General features: G+C 45.8%; 1 protein-coding gene across 4 annotated transcripts in view; it reads right to left on the bottom strand.

The window, feature by feature from the left end:
- Positions 1 to 88: 88 nt before the first annotated feature.
- MYLK (myosin light chain kinase) overlaps positions 89 to 20,424 on the bottom strand; it is a 202,616-nt gene continuing 182,280 nt past the window's right edge. For 3 of the 4 annotated variants that reach the window (XM_047735204.1, XM_047735185.1, XM_047735210.1), the window contains exons 28-32: positions 15,644 to 15,796; positions 12,948 to 13,071; positions 6,787 to 6,916; positions 4,572 to 4,703; positions 89 to 2,125 (exon numbers count right to left, since the gene is read on the bottom strand). In XM_047735204.1, coding sequence (XP_047591160.1) covers positions 1,881 to 2,125; positions 4,572 to 4,703; positions 6,787 to 6,916; positions 12,948 to 13,071; positions 15,644 to 15,796 — 784 coding nt within the window. In that variant the 3' untranslated portion in view covers positions 89 to 1,880. The remainder of the gene's footprint in view (positions 2,126 to 4,571; positions 4,704 to 6,786; positions 6,917 to 12,947; positions 13,072 to 15,643; positions 15,797 to 20,424) is intronic. The other variant, XM_047735196.1, reaches the window with a different exon arrangement.

Here is a 20,424-nt window from a genome sequence, read left to right as displayed (position 1 = left end):
TTGTTTGTCGTAGCCAGGAGCGCTCTGGGTAGTCTCCAGCTGGTGGCATAGAAAGAAAGAGAAGGCTGCAGAGACTGAACAAACAGCATGCACTGTGGTATCCTTTATTTAAAAACTGTGAGCTAACTACAGTCGTAGTGTTCTCATTTACCATTCCGATGGCATAATAAACTGGGAGAACATGAACACAATTTCAAGGACATTAAAAACCTGTAGCAAACACACACACCACACATGCGCACACATGACAACACACATGCACACAAAGAGTATAGTCTAAACACAGCTAAGTGAAGAAAAGCTTCAAATGCTCTAAATCAAATTTTAAAACCCTTTATTATAAACTGTGGCAATACTGTGGCTATTATGAAAAAAAATTTGTTTAACTGCTTAAAAAGCAAAAAGAAAAATACTGGCAAATTTGAAACTAGCAGCAAAAAGCAGATAAAAATAGAATGGAAGGTAACATAAGACTAATATCAAAGTTCTAAAGTTGATACTGTGTAGGGTTGCACTGAAGTCAGTTCAGATTGGTTCTTGAGGAACTATTAACAAGTCCCTTGAAACATGAAATTGCTGCACTTTACAAACAGTGGGAAAGAAAAAAGTATTTGGAATGTTACACACACAAGCAGAGAAATGTATTAGGCATATCGGCTTATAGTCTTTGTTTATGACCTTCAAAAAGTTTATAAAGAAAAATTTAAGTGCCGATGTAGTGAAAGAAAAATTCCTAAAGATGCAAGTCTGAGTGCATTTATCAGGTCTAAGGATACATTTGAAGGTTGGGGGCAAGGCCTGACTGATGCACGTTCAAGAAGAAAACAGCGTGGAACCCATAAGGTAGGTAGAGTTCTCTGGCGATTGTGTGGCATGGAAGGTGTGTTAAACTCAGACTACCCTGAAGGAGATTCCAAAGTACGTGCAGTTCTACAGCCCTTCATCAGTTGAAATCTGTTCCATAGTGGCCGATAAATAATTCAGACTAACTTTTCAGCAAACTGGTTTTTCATACATTCAAACACAGGAATCCTTACCACACATGCAGAGCTGATATTCTGTAACCGCACAAATACGAATCCTGGTTTCAGAAGAAAAGCACATTAGCAAGGTTTTTTTTTTTTTTTTTCACGGGTTCTTACAAAAATGTCTGAAGCTGCTAGACATCTGCAAAGAGGGGATAAGTTTAGATTTCCTACTGATTTTGGAAGAAAAGAGATTCTATTTGCCTAAGGAAGCCAGCCATCCAGGAGCAGGGGACCGGTCTTTCAGCACCTAAGAAGCATCACGTCCTTAGGGCTTAAACTCCTGGCAAGTTCAGAGCCAGCAAAACTGGCAGGTGGAACAGGGGAGAGAAACGAAAAGTTTGCATGTCTACAGTATACTTTGGAATCAAATGGGCCTCTTAAGTTAGAATGGCTCAACCGCTTTCAGGATGAAGTGCTGCCAGACCGGAGGAGATGCCGTTCTCTGGAGTGAGGAGCTGGAACAGACACATCTCCATCTCCAGGGACCTTCTGGGCCGAGCTGTGAGCGCAGGGCCTTATTTTTCACAAGCGCTTTCAGCTAGGGAATTTATGACTTTGCCCAGATAAAGATTTCTTTTGGGTACTTTCTAACATCAACTGTTCAGGCAAGTTACTGGTAATTTCCCAAAATGAAATCTGGCTGTGCTAGTATCTTAAGGGGCCAGCTAATTCACATTAATGCCCTCCATTAGCTGCTGCTAGGTACCACCTGCTGTTGCTGAACAGTCAACCCTCAAATGACCTAACTAGAGAATCTATCACACTAGGTGCTTTTACTATCTTGGATTTTTTGAGCTTTAGAGAAATAGTCTTTGTAAAACGACTTAGAAGCTGCTACTCTCTGGCTTTGTTTCACTCTTCCTCTTCTTCCCCTTCCCCTTCCCCTTCCTCCATGGTCTCCACAATGAGCTCTGCTGTGCAGGTGGCTTCTCCCAGACTGTTGACGGCCTTGCAGGTGTACTTGGCATCGTCGTCCCCGCAAACATCGCTAATGATTAAAGAGCAGTTCCCATCCTCATCGTAGTCTATCTGGAAGTGGCGGGACTCCCGGATTGACTGGTCATCTTTGAACCAGACAACTTCAGGGTCTGGGTATCCTGCAGCACAGGGGGAGGACACAAGTTGCAGAAACCGTTATTCAAAGTTTCATATCAATTCATGCAAGCAGCTCCTAAGCAGCCTCTGTTGATTAAAGGGAGACAGGAAAGAAGTCATGATGTTGGCTTTTGGCATGTCTTTTTGAGATTTACATTTGGATATGGGCATAGATTGTAAATAGTAATATCTGAAACCCCGACAAAAGGTACTTTACAGGCATGCCATTTGCCATCCATGTGGGGGCTGTACTGTGTCCCACATTTACACTGATCTAGAGTATGACCTGCAACACAGCGCTGACTCCAGCCACATGCCTACGGCTAAACCTCTCCTTGGATGAACAGAAAATTTATCTTGTATAAAAACTGAACTTAAATAAGTTTAAGTAAAAAATAAGAGAACAAATGGGCACAAGAGATTTTTTTTTTAAAAGATGTTATTTATTTGGCAGAGAGAGAGATCACAAGTAGGCAGAGAGAGAGGTGGGGAAGCAGGCCCCCTGCTGAGCAGACAGCCTGACGTGGGGCTCGATCCAGGACCCTGAGATTATGACCTGGGCTGAAGGCAGAGGCTTAACCCACTGAGCCACCCAGGAACCCCCAGGCACAAGAGATCTTTTGCGGGTGATGGAAATGTTCTAAATTGGATTGTGGTGATTGTACAATTCTGTAAATTTACTGAAGATCACTGAATTGTACACTTAATATGGATAAATTTTATGTTATGTAAATTATAACTCAAAGCTGATGATAAACTCTATAATACATAAGTTAGAGGAGCTGATAATATTGCTAAAAAAAAAAGGGCAGTATTTATCTTAGTCTGATTCAAAGATGGATAATCTACCAACTGTAAATAACTGGAAATTGACCACATTGGTCAGCGTCATTTTATGTTATTAGTCATGTTTCTGGAGAGTTCAACATGTAAAAATATATTTTATGTGTATATATGCATCATATGTATTATGTACGGGATATATTTTTATAGGAAAAGTTACAACCCCATCCAGAATAAAAATTACACATAAAAATTTAAGAATTCATTTTTTTCTAGTAGATTTTGTTTTTATCAAAACTCCAGCCATATGCCTTAATTCCTCCTTAGTGCTTTAGTCAGCTACGCAAATAATGAAGGAAATAATCCCAAAGAGAAAAGTACAAAAATGATAACAGTATGCTGTAATAATTTTTAAAAAGGAAAAAGAACTTCAGAAGACCCAAAGACAGTGGTGATGGTGACAATTCTGAGCACTGACCCCAGAGCTTTCAGCAGTGTCCCTAAGCGGTGCACTTTCACAGTAGCAAAGGCAACACATCTACCTTTCTTTAACTGAATAGAAAAAGGGAAAGATGATTATAGGCATTGCATTTACAAGGCAATTTGAGATATAATGAGGCGGGAGAAAACCATTTTTCATTCCTCACTTTGGGTTACTTTACCTCAAAGGCATTATCTAGTCACACTGCTGGAGAATCTTAGAACGTGGGAGGCATGATTTGTTCTGACTACTGTCCTGTGCTATGCAGCCTTGAGAAAGTTGTTTAATGAACTCTTGTGCTTTATTTGGTCAGACTGAAATGGGAGCTAACCCTCCACTTGGGCTGGCACACAATCGTCACAGACTTGAGACAAAGAACCCTGCCTTTTCTTGTCCCTATCTTTCTGGAATGTTGCCATCTGGAAGCTGAAATGCTTTGTGTCCCCAACATTGCTCACTTCTCAGGCGCTATGCTAAGATCCCTTAAGTTCCCTTGAGCACTAACAACTCACAATTCTACAGCCACATTATTCTTGGCAGGCAGAGAAGCATGGGGAAGGTGGCATAGGCACCTGGACCCCAGCTTCCCTCCATCTGGAATAACATGGTGTTCTCACTCTCTGCACTTACCAGTCCCACAGCTTTTCCCTTGACTTCATGACATCTTGAACGGATTTAAAGGTTACCCCTTTTCACATACGTCCTCTCACTGCATCCCCAGAGCTATGCAGGCATTAGATGTCATCTTAAGGTTAAAGGCCTAAGGCTCAGAAGAGTTAGATCACCACCCTGTCACACAGCTCGAGGATGAGCAACAGGGCCACCGGTTCCCCATCCCATACTCTTCCTTTGAAGACTCTTGTGGACAGTTCACACGCTTCCCAGAAGCTTGCAAAGCTCGTTGCGTTAAGTGTGTTTCATAGCCAAATAGGTCCGTGATAAACTACTTTTAACTTGAGTCTAGTGGCTGATGTAAGGATGTGAAATGGCAAAGGTGTCCTAGGTGAGTCACTGAATGGCAACAACCTTCAGGAGGGGAAGTTGGGAGCAGTAGGCCAACTCCTCACCCAGTTGTCCTCACAGCCCGGCTGCCCAGAATGGACATTTTGCTTGGGGCACGCAGCAGGGCTCACCAGTCCACCACACCCCTTTCGTAGTCAAGGGAAGAAAAAGCTACAACTTACCTTCAATCTTGCAGTCAAATCTAGCAGCGCTTCCCTCCACAACTTCTAAATCACGGATGGTCTTAGAGAAATAGGGTTTTACATGGGGCTTTTCCTCAGCAACAGCCTCAAGGAAAGCTTGAGACACATCTTCTAGGAGACAGGGAAGGAAATGCGATCAGTTCTTCATTCCCCGTTCTCTCCTCATCCCTCATTTATGAAAGCTTTGTGGGGGGAGCCTGGGTGGCCCCGTGGGTTAAGCCTCTGCCTTTGGCTCAGATCATGATCTCCGGGTCCTGGGATCCAGCCCTGGGTCAGGCTGTCTGCTCAGCGGGGAGCCTGCTTCCTCCTCACCCCCTGCCTGCCTCTCTGTCTACTTGTAATCTCTCTCTGTCAAATAAATAAAATAAAATAAAATGAAATAAAATAAAAAATAAGCTTTTTAAAAAAAAAAGTTGCTGCGGGGTACCTGGGTGGCTCAGTGGGTTAAAGCCTCTGCCTTCGGCTCAGGTCATGATCTCGGGGTCCTGGGATCGAGCCCCACATGGGGCTCTCTGCTCAGCAGGGAGCCTGCTTCCCTTTCTCTCTCTCTCTCTCTGCCTACTTGTGATCTCTCTCTCTCTGTCAAATAAATAAAATCTTTAAAAAAAAAAAAAAAGTTGCTGGGGCGCCTGGGTGGCTCAGTGGGTTAAGCCTCTGCCTTCGGCTCAGGTCATGGTCCCGGAGTCCTGGGATCGAGCCCCACATTGGGCTCTCTGCTCAGTGGGGAGCCTGCTTCCCCCTCTCTCTCTGCCTGCCTCTCTTCCTGCTTGTGATCTCTATCTGTCAAATAAATAAATAAAAATCTTAAAAAAAAAATAAAAAATAAAATTAAAAAAGTTGCTAAAATTCAGCAAATAATGCGGCTTAGGGGACTGAATCAAACACACCTTTCTCCTGGGGACAGGTTGGCCTGCTGCCAAAAGCTTTTGGCAGCAGAGAGAACTGTGACCAAACTGCGGAAATGTTTGGACTCCCCCCTTCCCTTATGTTGACACATTGAAAAAGGAAATAATCTTTAAAAAGGATTTTTGGCTGCATTCCATGCTGTTTCAGGATTCAGTGGAGGGTATCTAAGAAGGACAAACCACATCAGCCTTCCCATTCTCTGTCACCCCTTTGCCCTCCTCCTATAGCAGAAGGCCTGCTCCTTGGGAAGGAGGAGCTGGGTCCTAGATGCATCTTCAACCCGCCCGGATTTCTGTCCACACTTACATGCCTTCCTATTGTATGACCATGGACCAGGGACTTAGGATTGGTCCAGGGAAAAGCTGTACTTGGGGAGCGGGGGGCTCCTCTATCCTCTCTCTTCCCTTCAGGCTATTTCTGGGTCATCTGGGGAGCGTGGGTCAGGAGGAAACAGGCCCGTGTGTTGCACACTATATCCCCGACTCCCTCAGAGCAGCCCAGCAAGCAGCCTCACCAGTTACCCTGCTTTTACGCACAGGAGGGATCGAGACTCAGCTTCTCAACTTTGGATACCAAAACAGCAGGCAGCAGGAGGTAGAGGGTGTCTCTGGCGAAATGAGGCACCTCAAAAAGATGAGGGCCAGACCCTACATGCTTCTGGAGCAGGAAGAGGCCAAGCCCTTCCTGGAGATGGTCAGGGCAGTGTCTCGAAGATGGTGTGCAAATAACTAACCCTATTGGTCTCCAGGAGGAGCCCCGTCATGCAGAGTCTACCCCATTCAAATGACATGTTTCAGCATCCTGAAAAATGCCAAAGGAATGTGGACTATAGTTCATTTGTTAAAAGAAAAACCCGAAGTAAGAATATGGAAGAATATTTTTTTAAAAAGATACTATATGTTTTTTTTTATGTTTACCTATCAATATACAAATATCACTTTTGTAATGAGAAAAAAGAAAGCTTTTAATGAAGTCTTCACTAATTCTTATGTAAAATATAGGGAGGAGAATAGCGGAGGTCATCTCGTTCTATTAGACAAATAACTTTCCCTCTGAAAATAGTTAAACTTAATGTTAAACAATTAAAGAATAACTAGTAGACTTAGTAATTGTTGTCAGGGCAACCTAAAATTAGTTCAGACTTTAATCCTTGTAGTTTATATTATTAAAAAAAAAAAAAACAAACCACCCCCCCCCCCCCCGACCAAAACCTCAAAATATCCCCCCATCCCCCAACCCTTCCTTTCTCACCAGCTGGCTGGAGAAAAATCTTCCTGGAGCTCCTTACCTTCAGATTCTAATTTTTCTGCATTGAGTGGGCTGGTTGGTGACCCTGTTGAGGATTTCCTGCCACTGAGCCCTGAGATCATTGCCATAGAGGACAGTCTTCCAATGGCTCTCACAGCATTGCCCGTTTTCTGGAAAACAGACACCGGGGTTGGACTCAGGTGGCGTCCCCGGTTCCAGCTGAGCAGTGGGGTTCGGGGAGAAAAGCCTAGCCCAGGAGAGGCAGCTGTCCCTGAAACGAGGGCCTCCCAAGTGCCGAGGATCTGCCGGAGGAGTGAGCCCAACCTTGCTCTGCTCAGCACTATCAGCGTGTCAGAAGATGTTCGGAGAATGGAATGGGGCCTGGAACCAATGTGTGCGTTAATGTGACTAAACAAGGTCAACATGAGACAAAAACCCTTTTCATACTGTGCTTCAACTCCCATAAAAGGGATAGTTTATATAAAGCAACTGCAGGCTGAGACAGCTCCAAAGACTTATTGCTGATGGGGCCCAGTAGGCTGTTTCTCGTAAAACAATACTAGTGATAGGAATGTAATTGGTCAAGAGAAAGTTACTACAGATCCCACAGGTCCTGATGTGAAGGGGAAAAAAGAAAAAAAAAAAGAAAAACGCCTTCTATTGACCTCGGGCAAGTTCCATAACCTCTCTGGGCTTCAGTTTCCTTCTCTGTATAAGGAGGGGGTTGGACAAGATGATCTCCAAGGTCTCTTTAGTTCTGTTTATGATTCAGATACTTAAGAGATTTTGAGAAACACTCTGACTGGCCTGTGAGTCTGCGAATGCACAGTGAGGTTCTAGAGGGCTGTTCCTCCCTGATGTACTCCTTCAAAAAGAAGGACCCAAAGAAATGAAAGGCAGAAGCACTTTGCTTTTCTGAGATGAGAGACTCCGGGAGAGGACAGAATTTCTGTTAAAAAGGATGCCAGAACTTGAGATGAAAACTTCCTTTGCATTGTGAAAATTCTACCAAGCATAAGGATTTAAGTCAGGAAATCCCCTATAATATACAATAGTGTCTATGCCACTCCTTCACCTTCCTATTCCACGGGTCCTTGAAGGTTTCACCTCCAGGTGAAGTTTCTTGCCCTTTTTCTAAGGTCAGTGGAATGACAAGGTAAGAAATGAAGGCATAAGCAACTCTTTCCATCTCTGTACCCAAAGCATCTTTTCAGGCATCCAGATGCTGTGTGCCCAGAGGGCAGACACCACTGCAGACTGGCTCCTAAGAGAGGAAAGAAACAGTCTGCACACAGGCCAGTGGCTAGCACTCACCTACTGGACCATAAACTGCAGCAGCAAAGCCATTTCCTCCTGAACTAACTTCACGCGCTCAAGCATTTCAGTAAAGCCTCACGATTTAGGACTATCTGGAAAGCCAAGATATTTCCATAAAAAGATCATTTTGGAAAGTAAAGAATCACAGGGCACTAAGGACTCTTAAGGGTGTGTGTGTGTGTGTGTGTGTGTGTGTGTGGTTTAAGCTGAGAACTGCTATGACCACCGCTACTTTTCTGTTTGTCACATGCCATCCTTGTGGCTCTCTTCATGCACTTTGGACAGACATTCCATCATGCTCTGTCCCCTGGCCATCAGCCCTCATGCATACATCACTGTGGTGTGGTTATGTTTCTGCCCTCTGTCACCATGGTGAAGGTGCGTCCCTCTGAACAGAGTTCTGGAAGTGGGGTGGTGGAGATGAAGTGGGGGTGGAGGAAGAAGGTGAGAGAGGACAGTGGACCAACTTAGCTCCCTGCAGGGCCACAGGGCCTCTGCACTCTCCAATGTACCTGCAGACTGAGCCCACATGGCAGTCTTGTATGCTCTGCTGAGAAAGGCTATTCCTAGTGACATTATTGATCTATTTGTTGTGCTAGCTGGGGAGACCCAGCTCGTCCCATGGGAGGTCATCCTGACCTCAGGAATGGGCAGGAAGAGGAGGCACCAGCCACGACAGCCTTCCCTATGGAGTCAATGTCAGACCAGACTATTCCCAGGTCCGCCAAACTCTCAGACCCAGTCCTTCTGGCTCTTGATTCCCTTTATCGAACACAGAGCAGTTTGCCTGGGCCAGGAATCACTGGACTCAGAGAGTTCGTTCTCAACAAAGGGACGTTACTATGTAAATCAGTTCCCCTCTGTGGACCTCATGTTCTTGAACCAGAAGATTCAAATCTCCCTATAGCTCCAGTCTTCTGCAGAGAGACTCTGATTCATACATGTGACTATGTAGCAGGAAACACTCCCCGTGAGCCCATGGGGTCCCTAATTCCAAATGCCTGGATTGTGACTGATCACGACTATCTTCCCTTGTGTGGTGTCGAATAAGGAAGTCTTTCCTCTTCTATTAACAAAATGACTCATATGAAGTTGCCGGAACAAGGCAGATATAAGAGTATTTCAGAGAAGGGAGCCAATACACATTAACAAACATATAGGCTACCCATAGGGGGAAATTTTCCATCAGATAGTGTATTACAGCATATAATTTCTAAAACAGGGAGAAAAGAAGTGATTAATAGGGAAAATCTTAAAAATAATCTATATCAGATTCAATCTTTGGGAACTGACTTATGAAAAAAAATCAGCAGAGAAATTGTCACAACTGAAAGAGAAAGAGATCTGTACATTCGAGCCTTCCGGTTTCATGCCTTTGAGCTAAAAATTGGTTGCTGTTTTACTAAGACTTTTAGAAATTTTTGGAACATCAAGAAAGAAAGTTTCAATTCCCTAAGTTCCATCCTTGCTTTGAGGAAGTCTTTTTCTTGTCTGAGGGCAATTGCCAAGGCTGGGTTCCTGTGCTCCAGGCAGGCACTGTTTGTACTGGTCTCCCTAATGCTGCACAGACTCCCTTCTTGGGAGAGCCAGAGAGGGTGACTGACCCTCCTGGGTTTCCCTAGAACTGAGGGCTTTCCCAGGATGAAAGTCTTTCAGGGGCCTAAAGCTGGGAGGCCCCTGGCACAGTGGGAGCAATTTGGTCTCCCTAGAGCCAGCCAGCCATCACAGACCCTACATATATACCAACAGCTCTGAGACTCCAGCGTCCCCTGACAAGTACATAATATCCAAATGTGATGGCCAAGAGTACTCTCTGCTATCCAGAGTCAAAACTTTCTTCTCTATGGGCCTATGGACCATACTGATGGAGTCTTTGTGGGTCTCAGAAAATAAAGATGGCTGCCCACAGGCCTCTAATTCCCAGTCCTTCACTTCCAGTTTTACAAGCAGCAGCCCCATTACCCTGTTCAACTCACCCTCAGTGCTACTGCTCACCATGTATAAGATTTTTTTTCATTTAAATAAAAAAATGTACCTTCTTTCAGAATAACTTCCTTCTAAGATCAATGACATGAGTAGTCATCTACAGGTTGCCTTACTTATAGGGATTTGCTCTCATGTTACTTCCTTCTTCCTGGCCCTTTATGGAAACCACACCAGAACGATAGCAAGGAACCTACTCTTGTGCAGCCATAGAGATTTCTGGGCCATCCATGTCTGCCCTGGCCCTTCCCTTCCACCACAGTCCACCCCATTTTATTCCACTGCACTTTGACCCCTCAAACACAACCTCAGCTGCCCTGAGAGGGAAGGCCCTGTTTGGGGTGTGCTAAGGTCCTTGTATCTGGGGTAAAAAATGTGCATGGGTAGATGCAGCTGAGCCATTATCAGAGAGTTTATGCTTCAGGGACATCTTGAATGGCATGGGATTTTCTAGACTACTTTCGTGTGTATGTATGTGAGACCTAACCGCTATTTTTGTGGAAAACCCATTTCCAAATGCTGCTACCTATAAGAAGATATGAAATTTAGATTCCTCCTCTGGGGGCATCTGGGTGGCTCAGTGGGTTAAAGCCTCTGCCTTCTGCTCAGGTCATGATCTCAGGGTCCTGGGATCGGGCCTGCATTGGGCTCTCTGCTCGGTGGGGAGCCTGCTTCCTCCTCTCTCTCTCTGCCTGCCTCTCTGCCTACTTGTGATCTCTATCTGTCAAATGAATAAATAAATAATCTTAAAAAAAAAAAAGATTCCTCCTCTGAATTCTATCCTTTTCTCTCCCTTCTCACTTCCAGAAAACCTTATGGCTAGTTACACTGTTAACAAGTAGAAAAAAATTTAAGTGATTTAAAATATCAGCACAGATCATGGTTCCCTGACCCATCGGACTAAAAAATTCCATTTATTTCCTCTCCCATTTCCTTTTCTCTGTCCCTGTCCCCTGGGTTCAGATCCTTCCTGGCTTTGGTTCATCAACAGATGTGTCGATGCTCCCAGAGAACCTGAAGTGATAAGGCTGCCTCTTAACCCCACACTGTTGTCCAAGCGTAACCCAATGGGACTCCCTGCACGTAGGACCACCCCACTCCCACACCAGCCATAGGATCGTTAATAAAGCCAACTTTGATTTTGTGGACGCCTTTTTGTTTTAAGAACATTAGTTACTCTGATTTCACTGGATCCTGATACCGGAAGATAAGTTAAGCAACACAGGTGTTCCAAGTCACCTGGCACTTGAGGGAGCCAAGAAGTCCCCCTAAACCTTTACCGGGGGCTAACCAGGAACTGACTCTCATTGTGGGGGGAGTCCTGGGTGAGCCACACAGGGGGGTGTGGTCCCTTAAACCCACACACCCTAAGCGCCGCCCCCTTCGCTTCTGCTCCTTTCCACCTGTGTGTGAAGTTGTGCTTTTTGAGGATTTAGTGACCACGGTTTAATCATGCTGTATGGCAAATTACCAGTCTCCGAGTTGTCCCTAAAACAGAGATTTCCTTCTCTGCCATGCAGACCAGTTTTAAATACGCCAATTCCCCTAGCTGCCCAGCTAAAGGACACTGCTCCTATCAGGGTGAGGACCTCCGCACCTTCTCTCCCATCTATGCTGTATCCCCTCTTCTCTTGTTCGAGCCCAAGTTCCATGACCACTTTCAAAGTCCTGCCCCTGGCAGCATTTCCTCACAACCACATCCAACGCTGGGGTGACTGGCTCCCTTCTCCCATCTACACTCACATATATGGCCATGGAAGGCTATACTGATAGTTTATGATTCTTGGTGTGCATTATGTCCTTTTATGTCCATTTGCTTCAGTGCCCCCATTACACTAACATTCCTTGAGTATAGAAACCGTGTACCGGAGTATAGAAACCATAGCCCAGAAATTTTGTAATACTAATAGTGATAATAAAAATAACATAGCTGATGACAAGTTCTCTGTGGTTTGGATGACAATTTCATCCAGCTGCTATTAATCAGAGGCAATTTTGTGCCATTGCTAAGACAGTACTTTGGAACCAGGTCTGTGTTTGAATCCTCTCCCATTTACTAGCCACGTGATCCTTGGTGACTTTCCTAACCTTTTTCTGCCTCGGCTTGTCTGTAAAGTGGGGAAAATAATAGCACCTGCCTTCCAGGATTAAAAGACTGTACAGAGGGGTGCCTGGGTGGCTCAGTGGGTTAAGCCACTGCCTTCGGCTCAGGTCATGATCTCAGGGTCCTGGGATCGAGTCCCGCATCGGGCTCTCTGCTCAGCAGGGAGCCTGCTTCCCTCTCTCTCTCTGCCTGCCTTTCTGTCTACTTGTGATCTCTCTCTGTCAAATAAATAAATAAAATCTTAAAAAAAAAAAAAAAAAAAAAAAGACTGTACAGAGAGTGTTCTGAATGTTCCCTGACATGGCCAGCCCTTCATATGAGCTACTGGTATCATTTCTGAACACTTAACTACGTGCCATGCAATGTTCCCAAGGCCAGATGTCGATTACTTCATGTAATTCTCCCAACAATGCTGTGATGTTGCTACCACTATTATCCCCCATTTTACAGGTGAGAATACAAAGGCATGGGAAGGTTGTCACTCACCCAAGGATACATAGTAACACACAATCTCCCTAGGTGGTGGGGACCTTATCTCTCTTTGTAGATCCTGTGCCCTCCTCCTTCACTATAAAGAAATGTAAGGCCATCATACTGTCTTTAAGGAGGTCACATTCTCCAGGCTTGCCAAATAGTCTTCAAGGTGATATTGCTCAACCCTAGCCACAAAGACATGAAATGTAGGTCTTGGTCCCAGACTATCTCAGAAACAGATGTAAATATTTTTGGATTGCGGGTAGCTCCAATAAAGCAAATGTGAGGGGCAACATTCAAGTCCAAAGCGACACCCTCATTACCTGCCATTTCCTTCTTGCCATGTACTTCTTCATCCGGTCTTTGGAGAGTTTCTTGGCCTCCATGTTCTTGGTGTCTTTCATTAGCCATGGATGCTGAAGGCACTGGGTGCAGTCCAGGCGGTTTCTGATGGAGGCAGAGATCAGAGGATTTCTGAGCAGGAGGGGACCTCAGAGACTGCTGGTCAGATCAGAAATGGGAGGTCACCTGTCCTTGGTCACACTGGGCAGAGCCCGGGGCTCTCTCTGTTCCCAGTTCATCCACCACAATCAGGGTCACTGTGCTCCTGGTCTTTTTACTCTCTTGGTCTGGGCTACACTGACTAGACCCAGAATAGGTAAGTGTTAAGGCCTAACCACCAAGCAAGCAACTGGAGTCTCATGACCTGCCCTTGGGGTCTAGGAAGGGTAAGGGCAGACACATCTGAGAATGATATTCTAGGGTAGGGTCATTCTACTGGTCACAGGGGGTCAGGGGACTGTGGACTCTAATCTTTCTGTCTCCTTGTCTGATGGAGGGAAGAGTGAAACGTTAGGCTGAAATCTCTGAGAATCACTGAGCCCTCATGTCTTATGGTGTGGTTGAATGTCAGGTTTTGTCCTACATACAACCTACGACTTACGACAACCTTCGAAACTGCACTCAAACTCATTTAATCTTTCTGAAAGCTCTGGGATTCTAGAAATAATTCAGGGCCATCACCTTAATTGTAATAGGACTAATAAAGCCCAAAGAACCAATGTTAACATACATTGAAAAATGAGTATAATTAAATTTGCTAATTCCAGCAAAACGCAGTGATCTTTAGATAAAGGAATTATGGATTATTTTAATTTTCCTATATTCAAATTTTCTACAATTCGCATGTACTGATTTTTATAATATAAAACTATTTTTTAAAAGTGTGGATAGGTGGAGATTTCTGGTTAAAGAGATGCTACATTTAAGAGTTTATGGGACTTGAGTATCTTGATAAGTTGAAATCAGTTCTTTGGCGAATCCATTTTATGAGCACCAAAGGGCCGCACAGCTCATTACTGAATCAATTTGAGGTCAGATGAGAAAACATGTGTGTGTATGTGTGTGTGTGTGTGTGTGTGTGTGTGTGCATGTATATGTATATGTGTGTGTGTTACATATATATATATATATATATATATATATATATATATATATCCTCATTTACCAAATCTTCAGTGAATGAAGCTTGATGGACAAAGGCCATCCTGGACTAGTGTAGTGTTACTAGGAAGGAGGTCTGCATCTCCACGAAGCACCTGAGAGTGAGGATCACTTCCACTGAAAGGGAATCTAGGGCCCCACGACATCCAGATTCTACCTGGGTCATGCCTACTTCTGCTACAAAGGCTGTGAAACAAAATGCCATGATGATCTCACGGAAGGAGTGGATGTAGCTTCTGGAGGAGTTTGGCCTGAGGTAGCTCAAAAGGACTGAGAGGTGGACACAGAACCAGAAAATCAGAGCCATCTGAGAGACCCTCAACTCTGCTCTTTTGGCACCATGATCTTGGTTCCAAACAGGATTTCTTCCGGTGGGGAGAAAGATAACTGGTAGGCTCAGGGGGGTCTGTGGGCCACACAGACAGGGCAGAACCCGTACCCCACAGTCACCTGCCTGTGGAGTTGGGCCACCCTTCCCCTTCTCATCCTCTGGTACCCCACCTATTCAACACCACCCTTCTAGGGCAAAGCCAGATGCTAGTGGTGGTGGTGGGGAGGTGCTCCTGGAGCCAGGCCCTGCCTCATCTGGCCACCTGTTACAGAGTGGGTGAGGCACCCAGTGGGCCAGTTCTTCTCACCTGGCAGCCGCTGCTCTCTTCCCTGGGGCAGGCCAGTTTTCCCTACACACGCACCGCCTCCCCACCTCCCTGCTGTCATCTCACCAGTTCCCTCACCTGGAGAGTCCTCACCCACGAATTCTGCTAACCACACCCGAGGCCTCTGCCCTAGCCTCCCCAGCTCCACCCCTCTCCCATGGGAACACCTAAGAGCACCTGGTGTGTCTGACCTGCTCTCACGGCCTTAGGCCATCCATGTGACCGAACACACTGGCCTCCCAGTGGTCACTACAGTTTTATGTGTCCCTCCACTGACCACGTGGGCAGCTCCCAGCAGCCCCCAGGGCAGAGGTGAGGAACTGCACAGTCTGCACGGTGATGGGGTCCAGAGGCCACACGGGAACAAGGCTGAGCCAGCAGTCTGAAATCACAGCCTCACTTGGGCCGGTGGGAGAAGTTTCCTTGTTCAGGCCTGTGGTTCTTAAGTCATCGAGATATGGAAAAAACACCAAGCCAGATTAGCCCGGGAGTATGATCGGGGCCTCAAACAGGATACTTCCCGAGTAACCCCCGAAGAGGGGCTGAGGTTTCAGCCAGGCTACAGCCAAACTCACACACAGAAAACTAAAAGGGCTGTCATTATTCACACACAGCAAGCTATTCCTCTCCCTGCAACATCCGTCAAGGGCTGCTTTTTGAGTGAGGTTTCTGTGCTTCTAAAGACCAGTGGGGTGTCTGGAACTGGGGAGCAGGGGGCCTAGGAAGACCCCTTCCCCTCCCCACTACTTGCAGTACCTGTTCTCCCTGCCTCCTCAGGGGAGAGGGTAAAGGAAGTCCCTGCTTCCGGACCCAGTCTAGGGAGTGGGGAAGGGGAAAAGATGGAAATGTCAACTCATTACTTCATATCTTTCTTCAGCAAATTGCTGATAAAATCCTTGGCATCATCAGAGATCTCATCGAACGCTTCATCATCGAAGTCCCAGGTAGCTGAGGTAACGTTGGCTAGGGTTTCATTATCGTTGTCACCCATAAAGGGGGAAAGTCCACTAACCCTGGAAGAGAAGAGTGGGACAGCAGATGAATGGGCGTGGGTGTTGGCAAGGAGGGCAGGGTGGGATGATCCCCACCAAGCGAGTGTCACTGAGGTCAAGAGTGAGGGCCTGCAAAGCTGTGCACCCATAATACCCTTGTGCCTGCCTCTCCTCCTGCCAGAGAAAAGGAGAGAGAGTGTGGCTCCCCAGGCTTTTGTGGCCCTGACTCTCCTCAGGGCTCACTGCACTTTTGGGGTCTCAATGCCTCTTATTACCATCTGCCTGTGAGGCCGAGGGGAAGGAATTTACTTCAGATTATGTTTTGTCAGGACACAGCAGGGCACCTCCTCTCTGTCCTCTGTTCTTGCCCAAAGCCCAGAACCTTCACCAAGGTTCCTGGGTAGAAGAGTCCCTTCCTCTCTGTGCCCACCCTCACCAGGGACGAGTCCCATGGTACAGCACTCATCACATACCGGGCTGCCCCTGCTCCCTTCTACCTCTCATCTTCCTCCCTGTCAGCAGCAGTGACAGGGCCCAGCACACCCAGGGTGCTTAGCAAGCACGGACGAACAGCAGACTTCGAACCAGCAACGTGGGTTTGGTGTTCCGCCTATACCAGTGAGCCTGAGGCACTCAGGTCAAACCAAAAAGCTTCCCTAAGAGATACTGAGGCTGAGGAAATGGCACAGTCTGTTCATTTTCTGGGTGATCTGGGACAATTTCCTCATCTCTCCGTGCCATGTTCTCCTCCTCTATATGATGGAGAACCTACCACTTAACTCTACAGTGGTCACCACTTTTACTTATCCTCCTTCTCCTCTTCCTCCTTCTCCTCCATCAACAGCACCATGGTGGCAAACATTTACTATGCGCCAGGTACTGGGCAAACAGCTTAAAGTAGATGAACTCACTCAATCCTAATACCACCCCTATCCCAGGTAACTCACGGCTTTAACAGATGAGGAAACAGGCACAGAGTGGGGTTAAGTAACTCACCCAAAGATTCAATCAGTGAGATCTGAACCCAGGCATCTGTCTCTAGAGCCTAGATCTTAACTGCTCCTTTAATCAGTATTTCTATGCTGATGAAGCCATCCTGGCGTACAGCTCTGGCACGAGGCCTGGTCCGTAGGAAGGAGCTCTGTTCAAGACTGCAGATATTACACAGTTCTTCCCCACTGCCTCACCAATCTGTGACCTCGGGAATGACACATTTACCAGTAACAAATGAAATATGTCAGGCCAAGTATCTCAAAGCTAAGTAGGACAGGTTTACAGCTTACCGGCCTAATCTCTCACTTCTGTGTACCTCATCTTCACACCAACCCTCCCCCTGCCATTCACCCTGACCTACGATGACCTCATGGGTGGGTCAGGCCTACACAGGTGCACAGGGCCCCACCCTTAGAAGGTCTCGCTCTTAGTTTAATTATCTGCTGCTGTCATACTGAAAGAGTAACGTTTGAACAAGTCACTCCACCATTTCTTTTTGCATGGGGCCCCACAAATTATGTAGCTGGTCCTGCCCTGACCTCACTTGAGTCCCATGAGATGAATATAGGGCCTTCTTGCCATCAACCTTCCAGATGAAGCCGTCACTGATGTCCCTTTCCCCTAAATCCTTAAGAACCCATTATCATAAACAGCAACGCAAATCCTCCTGGAGGCTTCTCTACATCCAAACGGACTCAGCTTATGAAATACAACAGCACCTGCAAACTCAGTTTTGTAAAACAAAAGCCACTGAAATATTGTGAGGCAAGCTTGCCACGGAAGGAAACCTTGGAGGATACCTTTTGTAAAAAGAAGAAAGCTTTTGCAATGTGAGTTATCTCACCCTAGTCAATATATTTTAGAATAACAGAGTTTTGCAGATGGCATTAAGATGTCTTAAAGCAAAACACCGATTTCCCTTCTGTTTGAAGAAGGCATGGGGCTCATTATACATGACAATGAAGATAGTGTGGTAGCAAATCACTCCCAAGTCTACACACCTACAGGCCATTCTGCTCTGCCTCCACACACACACACACAAACACACACACACTCTTTGGGCCTCGGTTTCCCCTTTTTCCACCAAGGGTGCTGGGTTAGAATTCATAAGGGCTTCCAGCTCTCCCCATCTCTGCAATTCTGTGAGACCCCAGCTAGCCCCATCTAGAAAACGGCCTGATTCTTGCTTGTCGGCTAGGTGCCTCCTTCCGTCTTTCCATTTTCCATTTGAAACAAAGAGGGGGAAAGTCCTGCAGCATTCCAAAGACTGCCAGAAGAGCAGACAACCCTGCTGTGGAATGCTGCACCAGCCCCTTCAGTAAACCTCTTTTCCTAATTAGGGACTGTAATCCTGCAAAGATAGGGCTTAATCTCTGTAAAGTTCACAGCTGGGGAGAGTGTCCTCGCCTCTGGCACTCCTTTCTGGCAGCCCATCCATCGGAAATACCCCCAGCCCTGGCTGGCTCCTTGCCTGCCGAGCTCCCACAGAATTCCTGTTAAAGAGTACGTCTCTAAAATAAAACTTGCCATATATGCAGAGCATGATGACAAAGAGAGTGTCGGAATTTCAGTGATGTTTCCTGGTGGTGGGATTTGGCAGGATTTTTTTTTTTTTTAATTTCTTATTTGGGCTTTTTATTGCTAAAATTTGCATAAGGATCACATATGGTTGGGTTGATCAACCCAATCAATAAACATAATAACATTAGCATTAAAAAACACAACTACCCACCCCTCTTTCTAGTTTTATCTCATTTCTTTAATTGAAGGGGATCAGAGTATGTCACTCTGAAATATGCCACTTTGGTATAAAGAATGTTTTGAGCTGATGGCAATTAGCTCTTTGCCCTCCCTTTCAATCTAAAAGCAGGACATACATTTCTCTTTATTAAGGTAACATAAATTTCCATTTGTAAATACGTTCTCTCCCTTCCCAGAAAGACGAGACTCATCTTCATAACAGACCTTGCTAAACAACCCTTACTCACTACACATTTCCTAGTCACATTCTCACAACTTTCCTTCTCCAGAAGCCCCAAACCTCTTTTCCTTGGTCTAGTTACTTCTCTACAATTACTTGCTTGCTCTCTTTAAAATAGTATGTAAGTCCCCAATTCTAAATACCTTCTTGAATCATTTCTTTGTGAACTCCCATGCATACATACATAATTAAATCTGTTTTTTTTCTCTTGTTAATCTGCCTTCTGTCAGTTTGATTTGCAGGCCTCCAAGAAAAGAACCTAAGAGGGTGGAGGAAAGTTTTTTCTTCCTCCCAACATAAACAACAGATTTATCTGTTTGTTTGTTTGTTTTTTAATTTTATCTTATTTATTTATTTTTTTAACAAAACTGTAATCACTATGGCCAAACTTTTGGGTGTTCCACTTTTTTGTCACTTGACATTGTCTCTTCACAAGTGTATACAAAGTCTTCACATCCAATTTTAATGGTTGCTGAGGAGTCACGGAGGTCATGACAGCAGGCAGTTCTTAATTCTTTTTTTTTAAGATTTTATTTATTTATTTGACAGAGATCACAAGTAGGCAGAGAGGCAGGCAGAGAGAGATCTGGGGAAGCAGGCTCTCCACTGAGCAGAGAGCCCGATGCGGGGCTCGATCCCAGGACCCTGAGATCATGACCTAAGCCGAAGGCAGAGGCTTAACCCACTGAGCCACCCAGGTGCCCCCTGTTTTTAATTCTTAATCTCTCACTGAAGCAAAACTTCAGGCAGGGAATCTTATGCAGAAGACCATTTTGCATGCAGGGCAGAATGTCAGAAAAGAGAAAGATATAGAAATGCCTCTTGCACTGTACTCTCCTCCTGGTGTTTTCTGAGCAGCAGATGACCTCCTGCAGGAATGGCCGGTGAAAGAGACCACACATCGGCCAGCAGAGCTACTGAATGCTTAGGAAGACAGTTTTTTATCCCATTTGCGCCTTCAGACACACATTCCTCAGGGTGGTGGAAAGATCTGAGAAGGCTGGTTAGGTCCCAGAGGAAGAACTGGGTATTGTTTTGTGCAGTGGCCAAGAAAGTGGGACTCCCTGGGTTAGTCACTCTAGCTGCAGCCCAAGTCTCTGAAAAGTGAAACCTATAGGTAGTGGCTGGGTCTGGGTCTGGTCTCAGGGCTCCTGGAGGCTGCAGGAGCTGGAATCAGACAGCATGTCTGGGCTCAGCAGTGGGGAGGGCGAGGGCAGCCTTTAGTGGGGCTGTTGGATCCCTCTGAAGAATCCTGTACCAAAACCCAAGTCTGAGTAGGCACTTGACACTTGGGCACTGGCCCTTCTTCCTAGCTCACTGGGCTGATGTCTCTAGAAGTTAGGCTCTGGATGGGGATGGCTGTGGTGTTCTGGACTATAATAGATACTCAAGAAATGAGCTGAGGGATGCCTGGGTGGCTCAGTCAGTTAAGCGTCTGACTTCTGCTTGGGCCATGATCTCTGGCCCTGCGATCAAGCCCCACATCAGGGCCCCTTCTCCTCTCCCTTTGCCCCTCCCCCCACTCATGCTCTTTCTCTCTCTCTCAAATAAATAAGTAAAATCTTGAGGAAAAAAAAAAGACAAATGAGCTGAAATGATGAGCTCATCTTCCTATTGCTGCTGAGCCCAGTAGGAAGATGGTAGGGAGAAGGCAGAGCAGTAACTGCCCTTTACC

Source organism: Lutra lutra, chromosome 1 (genome assembly GCF_902655055.1).
Source record: "Lutra lutra chromosome 1, mLutLut1.2, whole genome shotgun sequence".
In the NCBI taxonomy this organism is placed as follows: Eukaryota; Metazoa; Chordata; class Mammalia; order Carnivora; family Mustelidae; genus Lutra; species Lutra lutra.
This window is presented reverse-complemented; position numbering and strand designations above follow the sequence as displayed.